A 17,915-nucleotide genomic window follows, 5' to 3' on the forward strand; every position below is an offset into this window, starting at 1 on the left:
ATAATGTCCAGCATTTTGATGACAGTTTGATTATGACGGGCAATGAAAATTACTGCTAAAGTTCTGCTGCTATATTCGGTTTTTTAAGTCATTAAAACCAACACTTTACAATTCTTTTGTCGTATTTTAAATTCTGCGACTTCTAGATAAAAAAAAGTTGTATATATTTTAAAGTCTCCTTTTGACCAACGAGGGTTTATCTGGACTGGAGTTTAAACACAATCCTCGGGATTTAGCCTACCGACTGGCGAGTGACCACCTTTGGAGATCATCCCAGAAGGCATCCTGTCTTACCCAGCCTGGTTACTGGCGGGACTGGGATCATTTTCCTTGTCAAACAATCACAAACATAAATTTAAGACCATGGCTCCCAGCGGGATTCGAACTAGGTACTATCGCAATAGCAGGTGGACTGTCCTGTTGCCTTAACCACTAACTTGACAGCAAACCAAACCAAGCCGGCACTAGATCAGAAATGTGCTTCAAAATTTGGGATCAAATCAACTATTTCTCTCTCTCTCTCTCTCTCTCCTCATATTTCTTGTAGAAATGTCACAAATCACCCGTCATATAGAATAGGACACATAAACTAGATTTGAGATAGGTATAGGAAAGAATGTCAGACATTGACTTGTTTTTTAACTTTAACAAAATGAAATCAGGCGTCTAGTCCTTGAAAAAAGGTAAATTAAAGTTTGAAATGAAAGAAAAACCATACTTACCTATAATGAAAATATGTTAGTTTTGTCTGTGACGTAGAAGAACTCTAATAATTGCAGAAAATAAAGGAAAAAATGTTCAGTATCTACGAAATTACTATCGCTTAAGCATCTGGAAAATGTCCATAACACATTGCCATTAATTTCATAAGAATCATTGCGGGATTCAATTTTGCTTAAAGTATTATATTCTTAGCGAAAAAATGATCTCAGGTTAATCTTTTCAGCCCTTGGTTCTATTATGGCCAGACATATGGATATCCCCTATCATACACTGGTGACAAAGAGGTTGTCCATAAGTCAGATTGATCAACTCCTATCACATATAAGTAATATGACTTCTTTCTTAGCTTTGTGAATGTTTTTTGCCATCTCCATTGCCAAGCTTGTGTATAACCCAATGTAATAATTATTATATCTATAACAGAAACCACTTAAAGTATATTAAATATGTACAGATTGAGGAATGAGGTTCTTTTTTGCTGTTTGTGGTCTTTGGAGTAGCAGAAGAAATGGGATTTGAAAATGAGTATGTATATAGATTATATTGGGATTTCAAGTGTTATTGCTTTTGATTGATTTTTTGGATTTCCATCCTGTTCAATTATAGTTCCAGTTGCAAATCGGTACCATTAAATGAAGGCACTGTCACTCGTGACCGAGATTTTTATCCTTTATAAATGCAGAAAGAAGTAAAATGGACACATTATATAACAGAGTATTTCATACATGAATGTAGATCGGAGGTTTGTGGCAGAAGTACAGACATGATTGGGATTCTTGAGAATTTCGTCGCTATTTAACCACAACGAAGTCTCGGTACCCGCCTAATTTAATTGAAACTTTTAGAATTTTGTTCTAATAGTAAATATGCCTAGTTAGTAATAACATTTCGTTATTATGTTATTGTTAAAGTATGTTATAAGCGTACACAATTTAATGCCAAAATGTACGTAGCTATAAAGAAGAAATCATTTTCCTGTTAATACAACATATCATATAATAAATCACAATAAAAACAGAACTAACCTGTATGATTCTTTGTCGGAGGATCCTAGGCCTCAGGCAGAACTGGTCACTTGGAACCCAGGCAATTAATGGTTCTTTATGTCTCTTGTTTTTGTAAAGTCATCCATTAAATATTATATTGATATCGGTAAATGTTAGTGTAGTCTGTACATTCAGCAGTCACAATTTGATAATACGTACAAATACATGAGTATATTTATTATAAAAAAGAATGACTCTGCTTCAGGAGCAACTATAATCTTTATATATTGATAATGTAATATAGTTTTTATAAGACTTTTTGTCTCTATTTTGATTACGATAATGATGCAAAGATGTCAAAACGAGTCAATATATTTTGAAGCACGGTAATTTTTTTATTTTCGACGCTATTTCATTTTAGATCAGACAATTTTATATTATTTAACTAATTCTTATTTGTGAAACTAAATTATATATTAAATGTTTACGTATTTTCTAAGTATATATAAATTTAAACAAACTTATCTAAGAAAAAAGTCACTCCATTGTTCATATGTATTATTTCGTAGGGACTTAGCTCCCATTGTCGTAATTTTCCCTATTGTCTGATTTTTTGAGGATTCTAACTAGGGATTAGCAAGTGATTTAGCTAGTTTACTACCAGTTATGTTTCGTCTATTGTTCCGACAGTTAGAGAGAAGTAGACTTTAGTTATTGGGATAAAGTACTGTGGGTATATTTTCTAACAGCTTGTCTTACGTTGATCTCTTATGATATAAGGACTTCCATAATCTTGGCAAAATGTGCATATTACCTAAAACACGGGCAAGTGCAAATTTGTTCAGCTTTATTTCGAGACGTGGTCCAAGCTTTTGATAAGGTATGACTTTATATATGAAAACCCAAATATTTTACTATTTATCATTTACAATTTTAATCTTTTTACCCTATTACATTAACAATCTTGAAAAATATCGTACCAAAATGCTGCTATATTAATATACATTATATTATTATTCACAAGCAAACTACCAAAAGAGTCATAAAACTATATATATAACATATAAATCTATGTAAGTATAAATCGGGTACATTTTAGTCAAGGTCGCGGGATAGGACGACAGAGCCAAATCTTTAAAAATTAGTCGAATGAAACAGTGGTAGAACCATAAATAGTAACTAAAAGTAACACGACTGCAACAGTCGATAGTAAATAGTAACAAAATCAGTCGGACCGAAAATAGCGACTGAAAACAGTCGACTAAAACAGTCACTGGTAAAAAGTAGTAAAATCAGTAGAACCAAAAATAGCGCCTGAAACAGTCGATAGTAAAAAGTAGTCATTTACTAAACAGTCGAGAGTCGATTTCAATTTCAATTTGCTCTCTTGCCTGTAGAATTCGTTAGAGATGTAGGGATTTTTACCGCTAAATGACTTTCCGGTACACCTGGAAAGTGTACCACGTTCTTTTTAAATTTAAACAAAATTGCTTACTTTTGTCGTGTGGTTTTTTATCGGTGACAATATTAGTACAAAATAACACTCTATTCAAATGATTTTCCAGGAAAATTGTTCTATATGCGATTTCATTAAAAATCGTAAAATCCCGACCAAAAGCCAGTAATGTGTATGCGAAAAAACCTCTGTTCTACTGCATATTAACGTACGCTTTAGTTTTTAGAACGCAACAATTCGCTGCATATCTTTTCGTACGCAGAAATGTATCGTTCTCCGTTCTAGTGTAATTCCGTCTACCCCTTCTCCCCATCGCCACTTCAGCAAATATAAATCGCATACCATCTCAATTTTCGCGCTCTGTAATTTGATCGTTGACAGAATCAGCGGCCGACGGAAGATGTACCTATATCCGCTGTTGTTCACCTGGTGCTGGTTGATCGGTGTTTCCGGCATTTCCCGCGCGGAATGTCCGGACGAGCGCGTCGGTCCGGTAGTGCGGGCCCCCGACGGCTCCCTCAGGGGCAAGGTGCTGAAGACGCGCGAGGGCCGGGATATCTTCGGTTTCCTGGGCATTCCTTTCGCCAAGCCGCCGCTGCAAGGTTTACGTTTTAAGGTAAGAGAACGCGTCGAAAGTGGAATTGGGCGCGCGTCACGCTTTCACAAAAAGACCGGTTCGTAAATTTGGGAGATTAAAATTTTGGGTCGTTAAAAATGGTCCAATATTTACTTGGGTTTTTAACGATTTTCTTTAAGTGGTGTTTAGTGAAATTATAATAGCCATAAATAAAATTTCTACGCCTGAAAATAAGAAACGTGACTAAAAATCTATAGCATACAATAATCTTCACCAATTCACTCACATTTGTGCTGTTACAGCTGTGGTAGGGCTGCGTTTCTTATAACAAAAAAAAACGAACAACATAAATATGTTTACAAGCTAAAGATTTGATATTATTTTCAGGGAAGTAGCAATTATATATAATTTTAAATATATTTTCCATTTGTCTGCTGTCAATTTTTTCTGTTAAGTAATAAATAATTATAAAAACAGGAATAATGTAAACATAAAATTAAGAAAAAAATACTGCCTAGCCATTGCTCCCATACATAACAACGTCTGGGCACTAGGCATTGAAAGGATAAGCAGGAAAATAGGAAATTTGGAAATAGTTCAGAATGAGCAAGAATATGGAATCGGTGAAGATTATTTATGCTAAAAAAGTTATACGGTTTTAGGATATTTTTATTTACAATATCTTTGTTATTATTATGTTTATGTACTTTTAGTGTAACAAAACTGACATTTAACAAACACATTTATAAAAAAATAAGTTTAAAACCAAATATTCTCCTTGTAGTATGTATAAATTAATTTTGACGGTTTCTTGTAACTTTGAACCTTTATTAAGAGAATTTAATTCAATATATTCAGAGTATTGTCTCAAGTAACTTATAAATTTCGTTGGCTTGGTGGTGCAGTAGTCAAGGCGACAGGACGGTTCTTCTACTGTCGTGATGGTCGCGGGTTTGAGTCCTGCTTGTCGCATGGTCATAGATTTATATCTGTGATTGTCCATTAAAAAAGAGTGTAAATTCCGACAAAGAAAATGATCCTCTGGCATAATTTCTAATTTGGTCTCTCGGCAGTCGGCAGGTTTAATACCGAGGACCGTGGTTTGGAGTCCCCTACGTTAGGATATTAAGCATACAAATTTCACCTTCTAGAACATCCTTCAGATATCTACCTATCAATTTCAAGTTATGTCGATCTACTATGATCATTTAGTTCGGTTTGAACTTCGACTAATTTTTTCTACTAGGTTTCCTTGTTTCCTTGACACCTAATTTACCATCCCTAGAGCCATACCATCAGGATATAGGATCCACTTTTTAACTGGACATTTATTAATGTCTAAAGAATACATAAAAGAATACAGCGAACAAATGAAAAAATGTGGGAATCCAAAAAACGAAAATTCTTAATCTAGATAGCGCTGGTATCCTACAAAATACAAAAGTTAGACTGTTTTTCATCAAATTGCGGCTGTATATTTTTTGGAATATCCGAATTTTTAAAAAATAGAAAGAATCAAAATTTTGTTAGAGTTTAACTTTGTTAGATAGACGAATATGTAGAACAAGGGGCTCAAACCTAATTTCAAATGCAGTTTTAGATACCTCCGATTTTAGATCGGTAGTTATGTCCGAAAACAATTTAAATTATGATTAATCCTCTTAAGGGTATATCCTTAAAGACCCAAGTTTGGAAAATACGAAAATAAAATGACTCTAAGGTAAAAGTGCACAATGCGATAAGGCAAATGATCTTAGTCACGCCAATAACCAGGCTGGGTAAGACCGGATGTCTTCTGGGATGATCTTCAAGTGGATCACTTGGCAGCCTGTAGGCTTAATGCCGAGGACCGTGGTTCGGAGCCCATGTTAAGTGACAGGCTCAGTCCAAGTAAATGCTAGTTGGTAAAATGGAGTCTTTGACATATACTAAAACAAACAATTCACTTTTGCTTTCAAAAATGAATATACAAAAGGCTGTGTTGTACAAATATTGTAACTTTAAGAGCTTTAACATATAATTTAAATGCAAATTAACATTTAAAGTATACTTTTTATCGTCAGGATGTCCTCCAGGCTGCCATCTAAACGACATTAAATATCATACATACGCTGCAGTTCTTGATGAATGTTTTATTTTAATCTAACTACTTTTTCTTTTACTTTTAAAAACTATATTTCAACTATTTCAAATTGTTTTTTTTTCTATTACAACATATGTATATGCATGTTTATTAACAGTTGTATTTTTATTTAATTTTTACGAGAATAATAGTAGAAAATTGAAAAAAATTATGTATGCATTTTAATTAATGTTATTAAAAAGAATCTGTTTATTGAAAACACCTAACAACTATTTAATTATCTTTTAGCAATAATATGAATAAACAATGACGCGGAGAACCTTGTTACTTCTAAAAAGAAACGAGATAATCTGGACCAAAAGGTGGTGCAACCGCCTTTAACAATTTAATAGGCACAATGTCCGTAAATTACCCATGTCGAAAGCGACGTCCATTAGCGTTCGGTTGAAAAATGATGAAAAACACATCGCAGTTTACAGTAGATTGGCCGACCAATCCGTCAAGCGACTAGGAAATATCCTTCATATCGAATTCTTTATTTAAGTGGTACAAAGACGTAGCTGCACCGTTACAGATACTGGGAATTGCAATTTTACAAAACCAAATGACAATTCAATGGAGATCGATTGGAAATATCGCAATTCCTAACCAGAGATTGCGTAAAACAAAAGATCGTAACAACCAAACGTATACAAATGATGTTATTAATTATTTCAGATGCTTTATTATTAAGTTTTATTAAGAGTTAGACTTAATAAATAAATAAATAAAATCAATTTCATGTGTTGTACTATTTAATTTGATTCCGTCGATAATTATCTACGCACTTTCCTGGACAGTAGCTCAGTTTTTACAGTTCATTGTTGATTGCATGTTATAGTTTCTAAAGATTTTAGCTCTAAAGGTATTAATTATTTCTGGATCCTTGGTGGAAAGCTTTTTCTTAATACATCTTCATACAAATAGTCCAGTTAAAGCAATTGTGAAGAAAGATATGTACTGCACCGGTTCAAAATAAAGAATGAATATTTCCTTTGGCCACAATTGCATTGACTGGACTTCGGAGTGAAATGATGGAGCCATGTTTCATCCATTGTCACATATCGACGCAAAAAATTGGGTTTATTACGCTTGATTATCTGCAAAATGCTGCTTTGAATCATCAACTCGTCGTTGTTTTTCGTCAAAAGTGAACTCGCGTGGCACCCACATTGCACAGTGCTTTCTCATACCCAAATATTCGTGAATGATATGACGTGCACGTTAAATTGATATATTTAGATTGTACAATATTTTATACAATTTCAGTTTACAGTCATTCAAAATCATTTTGTGGATTCTTTAAATTTTCTCTTTGGTAACAACCTCTTTTGGGTGTCCACAGTGTTCACCGTTTTCGGTGTTTATTTCATCACGTCTAAACTTAGGATACCAATCCTTGATGGTCGATTTTACTGGGGCAGTATCCGGAAACTCGGTGTCAAGCCAAGTGTTTGCTTCCACTGTAGTTTTTCCCTTTAAGAAGCAATATTTTATCACCATGCGAAATTCCTTTTTATCCATTTTTTTTACAATAACAAAAGTTGCTTCACTCAAAATGCTATAATTCACGAATTAATAATCCGGCAGCTGTCAATCTATGTGGCACTCAATAGTTGTTCCGTGATATTTATTGAGTTTTTCTTCAAAAATCGTTCATAATAGTAGCGTTGCGAGATGATGCGTTGCCGTGGCAACAAGTCCGACCTTACACCAAGAATAACGCTAATGGCTGATCAGACCGAGGTCAATCCTTCACCGCATCTCAATGGCTTTCATATATACGTTCGTTCTTGATATGAAGAAGCCAGTTTTGTAGCATTTCCAGCAAAGACAAATTATTTGTTTAATGCTTTTATCGCGATGAACTTGACATGAGCTGAAACAGGGAGCCCCGTAATGGTTAAATGACGCTTTCCTGCGATAAGTGCTTTCCAGTGCCATCTTGGTCATCCTTTAAAATAATCAATTCATGGTATCCCTTTGACCGAATATAACCACAAATGACAACATTTTAAGACATTAATTTAACATTACGTGACGTGATCTTGAAAGATGTTAAATTGTCCGAAAAAAGTCACTAAAAGTTCATGGAATGCTAGAGGAACGAAAAAAAAACTAGAAATCCTGATTTATTTCAGTTGAATAATTAAGTAGATTTTTATCTATATTACATTATAACAATAATACAAAAATAAACTTCTTAAAAATTACAGAAAAAGGGAACAATCCTAGTTAAAACAATTTAATTTAGAAAAACTTAGCGCGCACTACACTACAATTGCATTGCATCTTGCACAGAACCAGCTATATGTTGCTATTATGTATTCATACTTTCATTTTCTTAAATAAGTTCATTGAAATAGCAAAATCATGTTCTTTTTCATATACAACATAATAGTCCTAGTGACATTTGTTTCAGTAATATAACGCGCTTGTGCTATACTGCCTAAAATAGAAATTGCACTAGCATAGATGGAATATTTACGATATTAAAAATGTCAATGCTCGATTTTTTAAAATGTTTCTTAAAATAAAGAGATTTTTTTATATCGGTCATAAGAAATCTTTAACGAAATTCGAAATTGTTTAACAAACTTTCTCAAAGACTTGGACTTAAAATAAACTGAGTATATTGATAAATAGACTGTAACTCACATTTATTCTACCTATGATGTAAAGTAGATATAGATTTGGCACATTCATAATATTTTTTGAGAATGATTTCATTGCAACTCTGTGGAATCATAACAAGATCTTCATACTCAATAAGCAGGTTACAGAGCTCACAAGAAGTGTAATAAAATATGTTTTAGGCTCCAATACCCTATGGTAAATGGGAAGGAACATTAAACGCTACCCAGGTACATGCAATTTGTCCCCAGCGCGACATCTATAGAAGATCGGAGATCTTCGAAGGCAACGAAGACTGTCTTTACTTGAACGTTTACAGTCCGCAGGTCAGTTCCTCATTATATTACTTCCTTATTGTTCTTTTTTTGTGGTAAAATTTCGAATGGTTTTCTGCATCATTAATTCCATAAATTAACCTTGACCAATTTATCAAACTTGTCGATTTTAATTAACAAAAAATAGATTGAAACGGAGAATCATTAATAGTGAAGGTTTTGTTTGTAGCTTCCGTCTGACTCGTCACGTTTGTTGCCAGTGATGGTGTTCTTCCACGGAGGAGGCTGGTTATGTGGTGGTGGAAATAATTTATGGTATGGACCTGATATACTCTTGGACAGAGATGTGGTCTTGGTGGTGACTAACTACCGATTAGGTAATACAGATAAATAAATAGGAGAAAAAATATATAGAAATATAGTTAAACATGCAAATATCATTGGATATCTCATACCATCACTTTCATTACTCATAAATAACTATAATTTATAAGTGGAAAACATCCTTTTACCAACATACACCATTATATGATTGTTCACAAAAGACTTTATATTAACGTTACTGTTAATACTTGTTTTAATCGTAACTATAAAGTAACTTGGCTGAATGCTTTTAAACTATGAAAAGAAAATAAATTAACCTTTTTATTGGACATAGAAATTACATTAAACATATTTAAAATGACATATTTTGATAAAATGTAACAGTTTTGTTATCATACAACGTGAGGCAAAAGTCCCGCTACCATTTTGGTTCAGTGATCGAACGACAGGTCATACCATCTGTATTTCAAAAAAATTTGACTCAGTCTCAAAATCTTTCGTATTGAACAACTGAGAAATTATAATAATTTGTCATTTTTATAGACTTTTATAGTCTCAGTGATAGTTTAGCCCTCTTAATTTATTAAAGTTTTTATAGCCTTGGAAAGTCTTCAAATATAGAATAAGGTTTTATGTTTATTTAAAATGATTTCCGTAGCAATCTAAATCATCCAAACCCTCAGGGCTCATTTGGTGTCAAAATTTTCTCTAATATTCAATCAATTAATATTCTTGTTACCTTGGCCTTTAAATTTAAATATTGCCAACACATTGTTCTTTCCATTGGTTGAACATTTAATGGACGTGGATTACTATTTTTTATCAATTATAAGTAATATTTCAAATAAATTTAAAGTAAATTATAAACAATGCTAATAATTATACCAAGAAACGTGTTATAACTAAACCCATGTCATAGACAGTAGACTTCAGACTAACATCTGAATAGCATTAATGTAACATACAGTTGTTTATGAACGTATTTTTTATGAATCATAACAAAATTACTCGTAGAAAAAATACTTTGCGGTAATGTAGGTTTTATATGTTTTCCACAAAACTACACGCATAATGAATTAACAGAAAAACTAAACTCACCGTTTACATTAGCATATAACAAGCTGTCGTTGAATTTTAAAGGTGCCCTGGGTTTTCTCAGCACGGGTGATTCAGTGGTTCCCGGCAACAACGGCTTGAAGGACCAGAACCTCGCTCTGAAATGGGTTCAGAGGAACATAAAGGCTTTCGGTGGGAACCCGCAGAGCGTCACTATTTTCGGAGAATCAGCAGGAGGGGCTAGCGTTCATTATCATATGGTTTCTCCAATGAGCAAAGGTAAAATTATATAAAAACAATTTTTTGTTTTACAACGTAGAGAACTTGTTGTGGGACTAGTGTTTTCCAATAATATTAATCATTTATTCCAAATTAAAATGTAATCTGACCTGTTAGAAACACTGGAACCTGGATACAGTTATATTCAAAGAATTTCACGTTAAATAAACAATCAAGTTCTTTACTTTTTCAATAGACGAGAAGACCTGGTCGGCTAAGTTCTGCATCAATGATCGAAAGAGAGGTCTTACCATCTGTAACAGGTCAATGGAAAGGTCCCCAACCTGACAGTTTTTTAGTTAGCCCTAACCCTCAAAAGATGCGTGTATAAATTTGACAGCTGTCGGATCATTAGTTTGTGAATTATAGTGAGTGAAGCAACTTTTGTTATTGTGAAAAAAATGAATGAAAAGGAATTTCGCGTCTTGATAAAATTTGTTTTTTGAAGGGAAAAAATACAGTTGAAGCAAAAACTTGGCTTGATGGCGAGTTTTCGGACACTGCCCCAGGAAAATCAACCATCAAGCATTGGTATGCTAAGTTTAAACGTGGTGAAATGAGCAACGAAGGAGGTGAACGTATTGGGCGCCCCAAAGAGGTTCTTACCGAAGAGAACATTAAAAAATCCACAAAATGATTTTGAATGAGCGTAAATTGAAATTGAATGATAAAACAGATACTCTAAGGATATCAACTGAACGTGTACATCAAATCATTAACGAACATTTGGGTATGAGAAATCTGTGTGCAAAGTGGCTGCCGCGCGAGTTGACTTTTCACCAAGAACAACGACGAGTTGATGATTCGGAGCAGTGTTTGAAGATGACCAAGCGTAATAAACCCGAGTTTTTTCGTCGATATGTGACAATGGATGAAACATGGCTTCATCATTTCAGTCCGAGGTCCAATAGATAGTCGTCCGAATGGACTGCACACGATGAAGTGGTTCCAAAGCGTGGGAAAACGCAATAGTCGACTGGCAAGGTTATGACATCCGGATTTTGGGATACACATGGATTACAGTAATTTTCATTGACTACCTGAAAAAAAGAAGGACTGTCAACAGCGATTATTACATAGCGTTATTGGACCGTTTGAAGGACGAAATCGCCGAAAAATCGCTGCATTTGAAGAAAAAGAAAATGCCTACACCGAGACAATACATCGTGTCACAAGTCAGTGAAAACGATTGAACAAGATGAAAACGGCAAAAATCCATGAATTGAGTTTCGAATTATTTCCTCATCCACCTTATTCTCCAGATCTGGCCCCCAGCGACTATTTTCTGTTCTCAGATCTCAAAAGAATGCTCGCTGGGAGGAAATTTTCATCGAATGAAGAGGTGATCGCCGAAACTGAGGCCTATTTTGAAGCAAAGGACAAATCGTATAATCAGTGTATCACCCTTGAAGGGAATTATGTTAAAAAAACTAATTTTGCTAAAAAAATATGTTTTACTATGGTAGGGCGGGGACTTTTCAATTGATCTGTTATTTAAAAATATTTAATAAGACTTAGTCTCAAATTTCTTCATATTGAACAGTTTGTAAATTACAAGAAGCGGACTTATTCATGGATTTTCTTAAATTAAAACAGGCCTCTTCCATCGAGTGATTGCTTTGAGTGGGACATCCTTGTGCGTCTGGGCGACAGCCCCCAAAAACGAAAACGTCCAAAACTCCAAGAAGCTGGCCGAGTCTCTAGATTGTCCGGTTGGTGATACCAATCAGATGGTTGAATGTCTAAGAAAACACGATGCCAACGATATAGTTAAAAGAGACGTGGTTTTTATGGTGAGTTTTTCTCGGTATCTTCCACGGAGCGTGGCTGATAAGCACTATTTCGATGTAGGAGTGGGATTTCGACCCAATGATTCCATTCAAACCGACCGTAGAGCCCGACGTGGAAGGAGCCTTCCTCACTCAGCATCCCATAGATGTGGTCCGAGAAGGAAAAAGTGCCCCTGTCCCATTGATCATCGGTATTACCAGTGAGGATGGTGCTCTAAGAGGTGCCGGTGAGTGCGATCGAAAATATACCGGTCTGGTTCAGGTAAATTGATTTATTTTTTCTGATAACAGGAATAATGAACAACAATCATCTGTTGGAGGAAATTAACGTCCATTTCGAGAGATTGGCGCCTATCAGCTTGATGTACGACAAGACCGCAAAGAACATCAGTAAAATCACCAAGCAGATCAAGAAGTTTTATTTTGATAATAATCCCATTGATTGGTCCAAGAAACAAGAAGTTGTGAATGTAAGTTTAAGATGTGTTGTATTTGCGGTATGAAGAGCGTACTGTATGAATAGCTTCGAACATTATTGGCCAGAGTGTCTGTTTGTCACTCCAAGTAATTAACTAATTTTGCAAACTTACATTCATATGAGGGTTTCAAGAGTTAAAAAAAACTCGAAGCGTTTTGATAAAATCAACTTGTTATTGACAAAATTATTAGGTGTTATATAAAACATAAAATAATCAGTCAAAAATATATGAAGTTAAATTTCAATCTCTTAAAAACCTCTGTGTATAACAGAACAGTTTAAACTTCTGTTGATACCACTTAAACTTGTTACTTTCCACAATTTTAAAGAAAAATCAATTTACCTAAACTAAGGTACGAGCTTTCGTTGTAAACATGTTATATTATTTTCGATTTTGAGCTGCAGCTTTCTTTTCAATGTTAAATCAGTTCAAGAAATATTCACAAATAAAGCATTTTTATATTATTAGGTTCAATTTGCATATTTTCTTCTTCATTGTCATTTTTAGTGATCCTAATTTCAGTAAACGAAGTAACCCACTTCTTTGTTAACATCAAGCATTCAGTAACCTTTTCGTCGTTTCTTCATGATAAAATTGTTGTAAATAACTACAGTATATCAATAAAATACATCAATTCTAACGTCGTAACTCATTTCTTCAATCAATAAGTTAGAGAGAAAATTGTTGGAAAAGAAACTTTAAAGCATATTTAACTTAGGCCAATTCAGTGATTATCTTATGAAGGGTTCAAAATATCTGCGGGTAAATATAATAGAGCATACGAGTATAATAAAGTACCGAAAGTTTTTCCGAAATAACATCCTCCAAAAAGTAACGAAAACTGTAATATATTATCGCAGTTTTGTCTTATGAAAGGATAGATTGTTTAAGATGTAAATGATCAAGGCCAAAAGCCCAACACCATAACGTGGATTTTTTATTAATAAACAGTGCGATTTATTATGTAACTACAATATGAGAAATGCCTAACCGCAATCGATTAACGTTTAAGGCGGTAAAAAAACAACAAATTAAGTACCGACTAATGTTTTTCAGATGTACACGGACGGTTGGTTTCTCAACTGTGCCGATGAAGCCGTCAGGCTCCACAAGAACCATACCCAACATCCCGTCTATTATTATCTATTCAGTCACAGGGGATCCGCGAGCTTCACGGAAATTTTTGGAGGTGGAGAAGAAGATTACGGTTAGTATTGACAGCCTTGGATGGCTATTATTATTCTTTAAGCAATTTTTGTTCATTGGGAATCATTTTTGATCGGATGACACCAGGTCTGGGCGATACTAGGGGATGTAACATCACTTGTTAACCAAGTTTTCTACTGATTACGAAAGATATGACTAATAATAGTTATTGCTTGAAAATCTTTAAAATAATTTAGGTTTTCTTCATGTTTTCCAAAGATAATCATAGATGATATTCATTGTTTTTGTTTAGTCAGTCAGATGACCTCTCGTCATTTTTCTGATAAAATCATAATTCCCTCTCTAGTAGAGCTCCTGAGATATTTGGGCGTAAAATGGAACCAAGTGACTTTCATAAGAATCTTGAAAAGGCTGTTTTACATCAAGAGCCTCCTTCAGAGACCTAATCAAATGATGGTTGAGCATTGTCCTGATGGGCTACAATGCCTATTTTCACTGGAATTAGTTATTGAAATTATGATTAATGTAGATTTGCAAGTTTATCCTTGCTTCGAGCAAGATTTACATATATATTGCATATATATGAACAAGATAGACCAATTAACAAATCATTAATGTCCAAAAAAATGCGTGGTCAACAAGCATCAATAAAATCACAGAAATATGGTCCAGATTGCTAAGCTTCATTCATGTTAGGTAGCTGAACATGATAGCGTAATAATAAACCGAGCTATAACCAGCATGCCATCATAGTGATTGGTGAAATTGTGATAAGTAGAGGTTTGACGATTACTGATACTATTCAGTTCTCTTTACGTGCATTCTCAACGAGAATGCACGTAATATGCAATAAGTTAGTCGATCAAGATGAGATAAACATTCCTTAAATTGAAAAAGACGACTTTTAAAACAAACCATAAAATTCAACGACCAATTCTTAAAAATACAATCGAATATCTCATTGAAATTTTGATGAAGAATGTTCGAAATGCTCAATAGTATATGGGTTGGGGCTGATATAATAATGTAATGCGTTTTCTGTACCTTTTAATTATGCTTGTTTTATATTATTAAAATTAGTAAAATTAAATATAGTAAAATTAATAATATTTTGAAGAAAAGTGTAATTTAATATAAATAAAACAATATTGTTTTCAAGTTGTTTTTTTTTCTTCTTTAGGTGTTTGCCATGCTGATGATCTGCAATATCTTTTCCCTGTTGGAGATGGCTTATTTCCTGAAAGAACCCCCACCGAATCTGATAAAAGAGTGGCCAAAATTTTTACCACTTTGTTTGCCAATTTCGCCTACACTGGGTAATATCATATTTCGTTATTGTTTCGTTTTTATACTCACCATTATCTATCATTCGTGTTTCACAGAAATCCCACTCCCAAACTCTCCAGTGTTGTTCCGGAAAAATGGCTTCCGGTGGAAACCGACGATATGGAGTACTTCCATATCGATGCCACGTCTCCGGGCATGAGGAAAGGCCTGTTCCTGGAGAGAGCACAGTTCTGGAGGAATCTAGAATGGTACCATCGAGATCACCACTCGACTTCCTTCGTCAAAGACGAGTTATAAGTATTTTAGATTAGTCTGTATATATTTGAAAGTAGTTTAAGTTGTTGATAATAAAATGATAAACTTAAAAAACATATTTTTATTTCACGGATCCTTCGCCATTTTATCAATATACGGATTCACTTCTTCGATTTAGCTTTCTTCTTATCGGCCCGCGTGCTCTTTCCTTTGGGTTCCTTCTTTTCGGGTTCGGGGGGTGCTTCCGGTTCGGGAGGGGGTGGAACGACGCCCACCATCACGTTGCAGGTATAATTCCCGGCCCCTGGGTCGCAGAATACCAGGCCGCCGTTACGGTCTGCCCATTTCACATATTGGTACTCGAATAACGTCTGGGGATGCATAGAAATAATTTTTAAATGTTTCTGAGTTCAATGAAATTCGGTTGAAATTTGATTAAAATTATTAACAATTTAAAAAAAACCAAGTCACCTTTTTGTCATGTACTGTAAATAGCTTATTTTTATCCATTTATTTTAATCACTCGATAATGTGAACACCGCGCTAATGTATTCGAAAAATCGTACCATAGCATGAAATTGGATGCTCGATAATATAAACAAGTTATGCGCTCGATAAAGTAAAAAGGGTAAACACATTCTGTCAGACTAATAAGTGAGAAACTGGGACTAAATAAAAGCTGATGTAAGTGTTTACTTGATCAATTCCAATTTTTCTTGCGAGTTTCTGAAGACTATAACTGTTGAAAACACCCATGGCAATTGGTATATTGAGATGCCTCGCTATATCCAAACCAACCATCATCATTTGATATCCCAGTCCTACAATTTCGCATTCATTATTTCATGACAATTCAAATCAGTGTAAATTATGTAAGGTACTTCGTCCTCTGTATTCTGGATGGATGCACAACAAATAGTACCGCAGATATATATCACAGTTGCACTGCTGGAACACATCCACTTTCCTGTTGATGTAATTCATGAAATCCGTGATGCCGCGATACGCTTCACCTTCCACCAGCATGGTCCTGCTATAGACCCGTCCAAAGTCGCATTTCTGCACCGGGTTCAGTATCAGTACTCCTGCGACGAAGCCATCATTATCTGTGATTTGTTATGGATAAGTAAGATTCTTCTACCACCAAAAAGAACAAGATAAAACCAACCTACCGTCATCGATGGCGATTATTGAAGCTCGATCATTCAGCTTATAAATCAACCTGGATGTAAAGGACTTTATTGATGCTGAATCATCCTTGAATTTGGTATTTCGGAACAATACATCCTCTTGAACGAAAGCGCTCTGAAAAGTTGACCACAAGAAATCAATAACGTGAACGCGAGTCGCGAGGGTCGTACCAAGACGAGATCTATCGCCTTCTCGAAGTATAATTCCTGGAGATCCTGTATTTTGATGCCGTTCTGTAGCCTCCTCCAGACCAAGGGGCCGAATATCCGCTCCTGCTGCAGCTTGATCTTGTCCTCTTCCTCCTGCAACTCGTCCTTGAGCTGTTTGGCTTTCTCCTCCTCGATGCGAAGGCGTCGACTCATAATTTACCGGATGAGAAACGTCAAGATAATTTTCTGCTGATGTATGACTGACATGCGTCGTTGGATTGAGATGAAAATCAAGAAAATTAGGTCAAATAAGTAGTTCCAATTTCAATTAAAAGATAAATTCAATAAACAAAGTTAAAAAAACGGATTAATATTTATTTTGATATATCTTGAATTGTTCTATTCCAAAAAAGTTATTGCAACAAGAGAATGCACCGTGTTGCAATCTAGCGAATGCCATGTTTGGATTGAAAGAATCATCCTTCTAATCTATTTTCTTATTCCCCACACGTCGTACTCTCCGGATCTGACACTCAGCTGGATTCCTGCGAATTCCTGAAGAAGATTCTTCAGAAATATAACTTTGTTGAAATAAAAAGAAATTAGCCAAAGTCACGATATTTATATTCAAATAAAATTTAAATATGCAACGCTTTTTTTATTCAGACCAGAGACAGTCATGATTAGTTAAAGTCAATTAATTAATATTTGAAAAATTATACTTTTGTTAAAGAAAATCCTCAAATATTTTAAAAAATGATTTTTTTTGTGTTATGTAACTATTTCAGTAGCTTAAGTGATATTATTATTTCTTTATTTATCAGTGGTACTACCAGTATTACAAGGTTTTTAATGAATTGATCAAAGTTACCATATTAATATTCAAATAAAATCTAGGAATATAAATGAGCAATATGTCATTGGATAATACCAATTATTATTCATTTAATTTAAATTTGTCTTCTCAGAGACATACAAATCGATAGAATGCTTTTTTATGTAAATAGAACCTTTCATATTGTGATTTTGCACCCTGAACCGGGCCATATAGTCCCAGAAATGCAGCAGGACGCATACAATTTCATTTCCCTGATATCCTCTATTGAATCTACACAAAGTCATGCGCATTCCGCGCACCCTGTTACCGTACGCCATTGCCGCTGCA

At 34.6% G+C, this 17,915-nt stretch overlaps 2 protein-coding genes across 2 annotated transcripts; one reads left to right on the forward strand and one right to left on the reverse strand.

The window, feature by feature from the left end:
* Positions 1–3,517: 3,517 nt before the first annotated feature.
* Positions 3,518–15,528, forward strand: LOC143202484 (venom carboxylesterase-6). The gene is made up of 10 exons (XM_076414055.1): positions 3,518–3,781; positions 8,681–8,824; positions 9,003–9,150; positions 10,238–10,432; positions 12,029–12,225; positions 12,284–12,449; positions 12,514–12,692; positions 13,758–13,908; positions 15,049–15,184; positions 15,251–15,528. Exons 1-10 carry the CDS (start codon positions 3,566–3,568, stop codon positions 15,450–15,452), a joined length of 1,734 nt encoding a protein of 577 aa, XP_076270170.1. The 5' UTR covers positions 3,518–3,565; the 3' UTR covers positions 15,453–15,528.
* LOC143202490 (uncharacterized) lies at positions 15,372–17,090 on the reverse strand. Its single transcript, XM_076414067.1, has 5 exons — positions 16,772–17,090; positions 16,583–16,715; positions 16,292–16,516; positions 16,107–16,231; positions 15,372–15,781 (listed from the first exon to the last, which is right to left on the reverse strand). The coding sequence occupies exons 1-5, from the start codon at positions 16,961–16,963 to the stop codon at positions 15,572–15,574; spliced, it is 885 nt and encodes a 294-aa protein (XP_076270182.1). The 5' UTR covers positions 16,964–17,090; the 3' UTR covers positions 15,372–15,571.
* Between the last annotated feature and the right edge of the window lie 825 nt (positions 17,091–17,915).

The sequence above is a fragment of the Rhynchophorus ferrugineus genome, unplaced genomic scaffold, assembly GCF_030347505.1.
Source record: "Rhynchophorus ferrugineus isolate W39M unplaced genomic scaffold, kcgeb_rfMv2 rfM9, whole genome shotgun sequence".
Lineage (NCBI taxonomy): Eukaryota > Metazoa > Arthropoda > Insecta > Coleoptera > Curculionidae > Rhynchophorus > Rhynchophorus ferrugineus.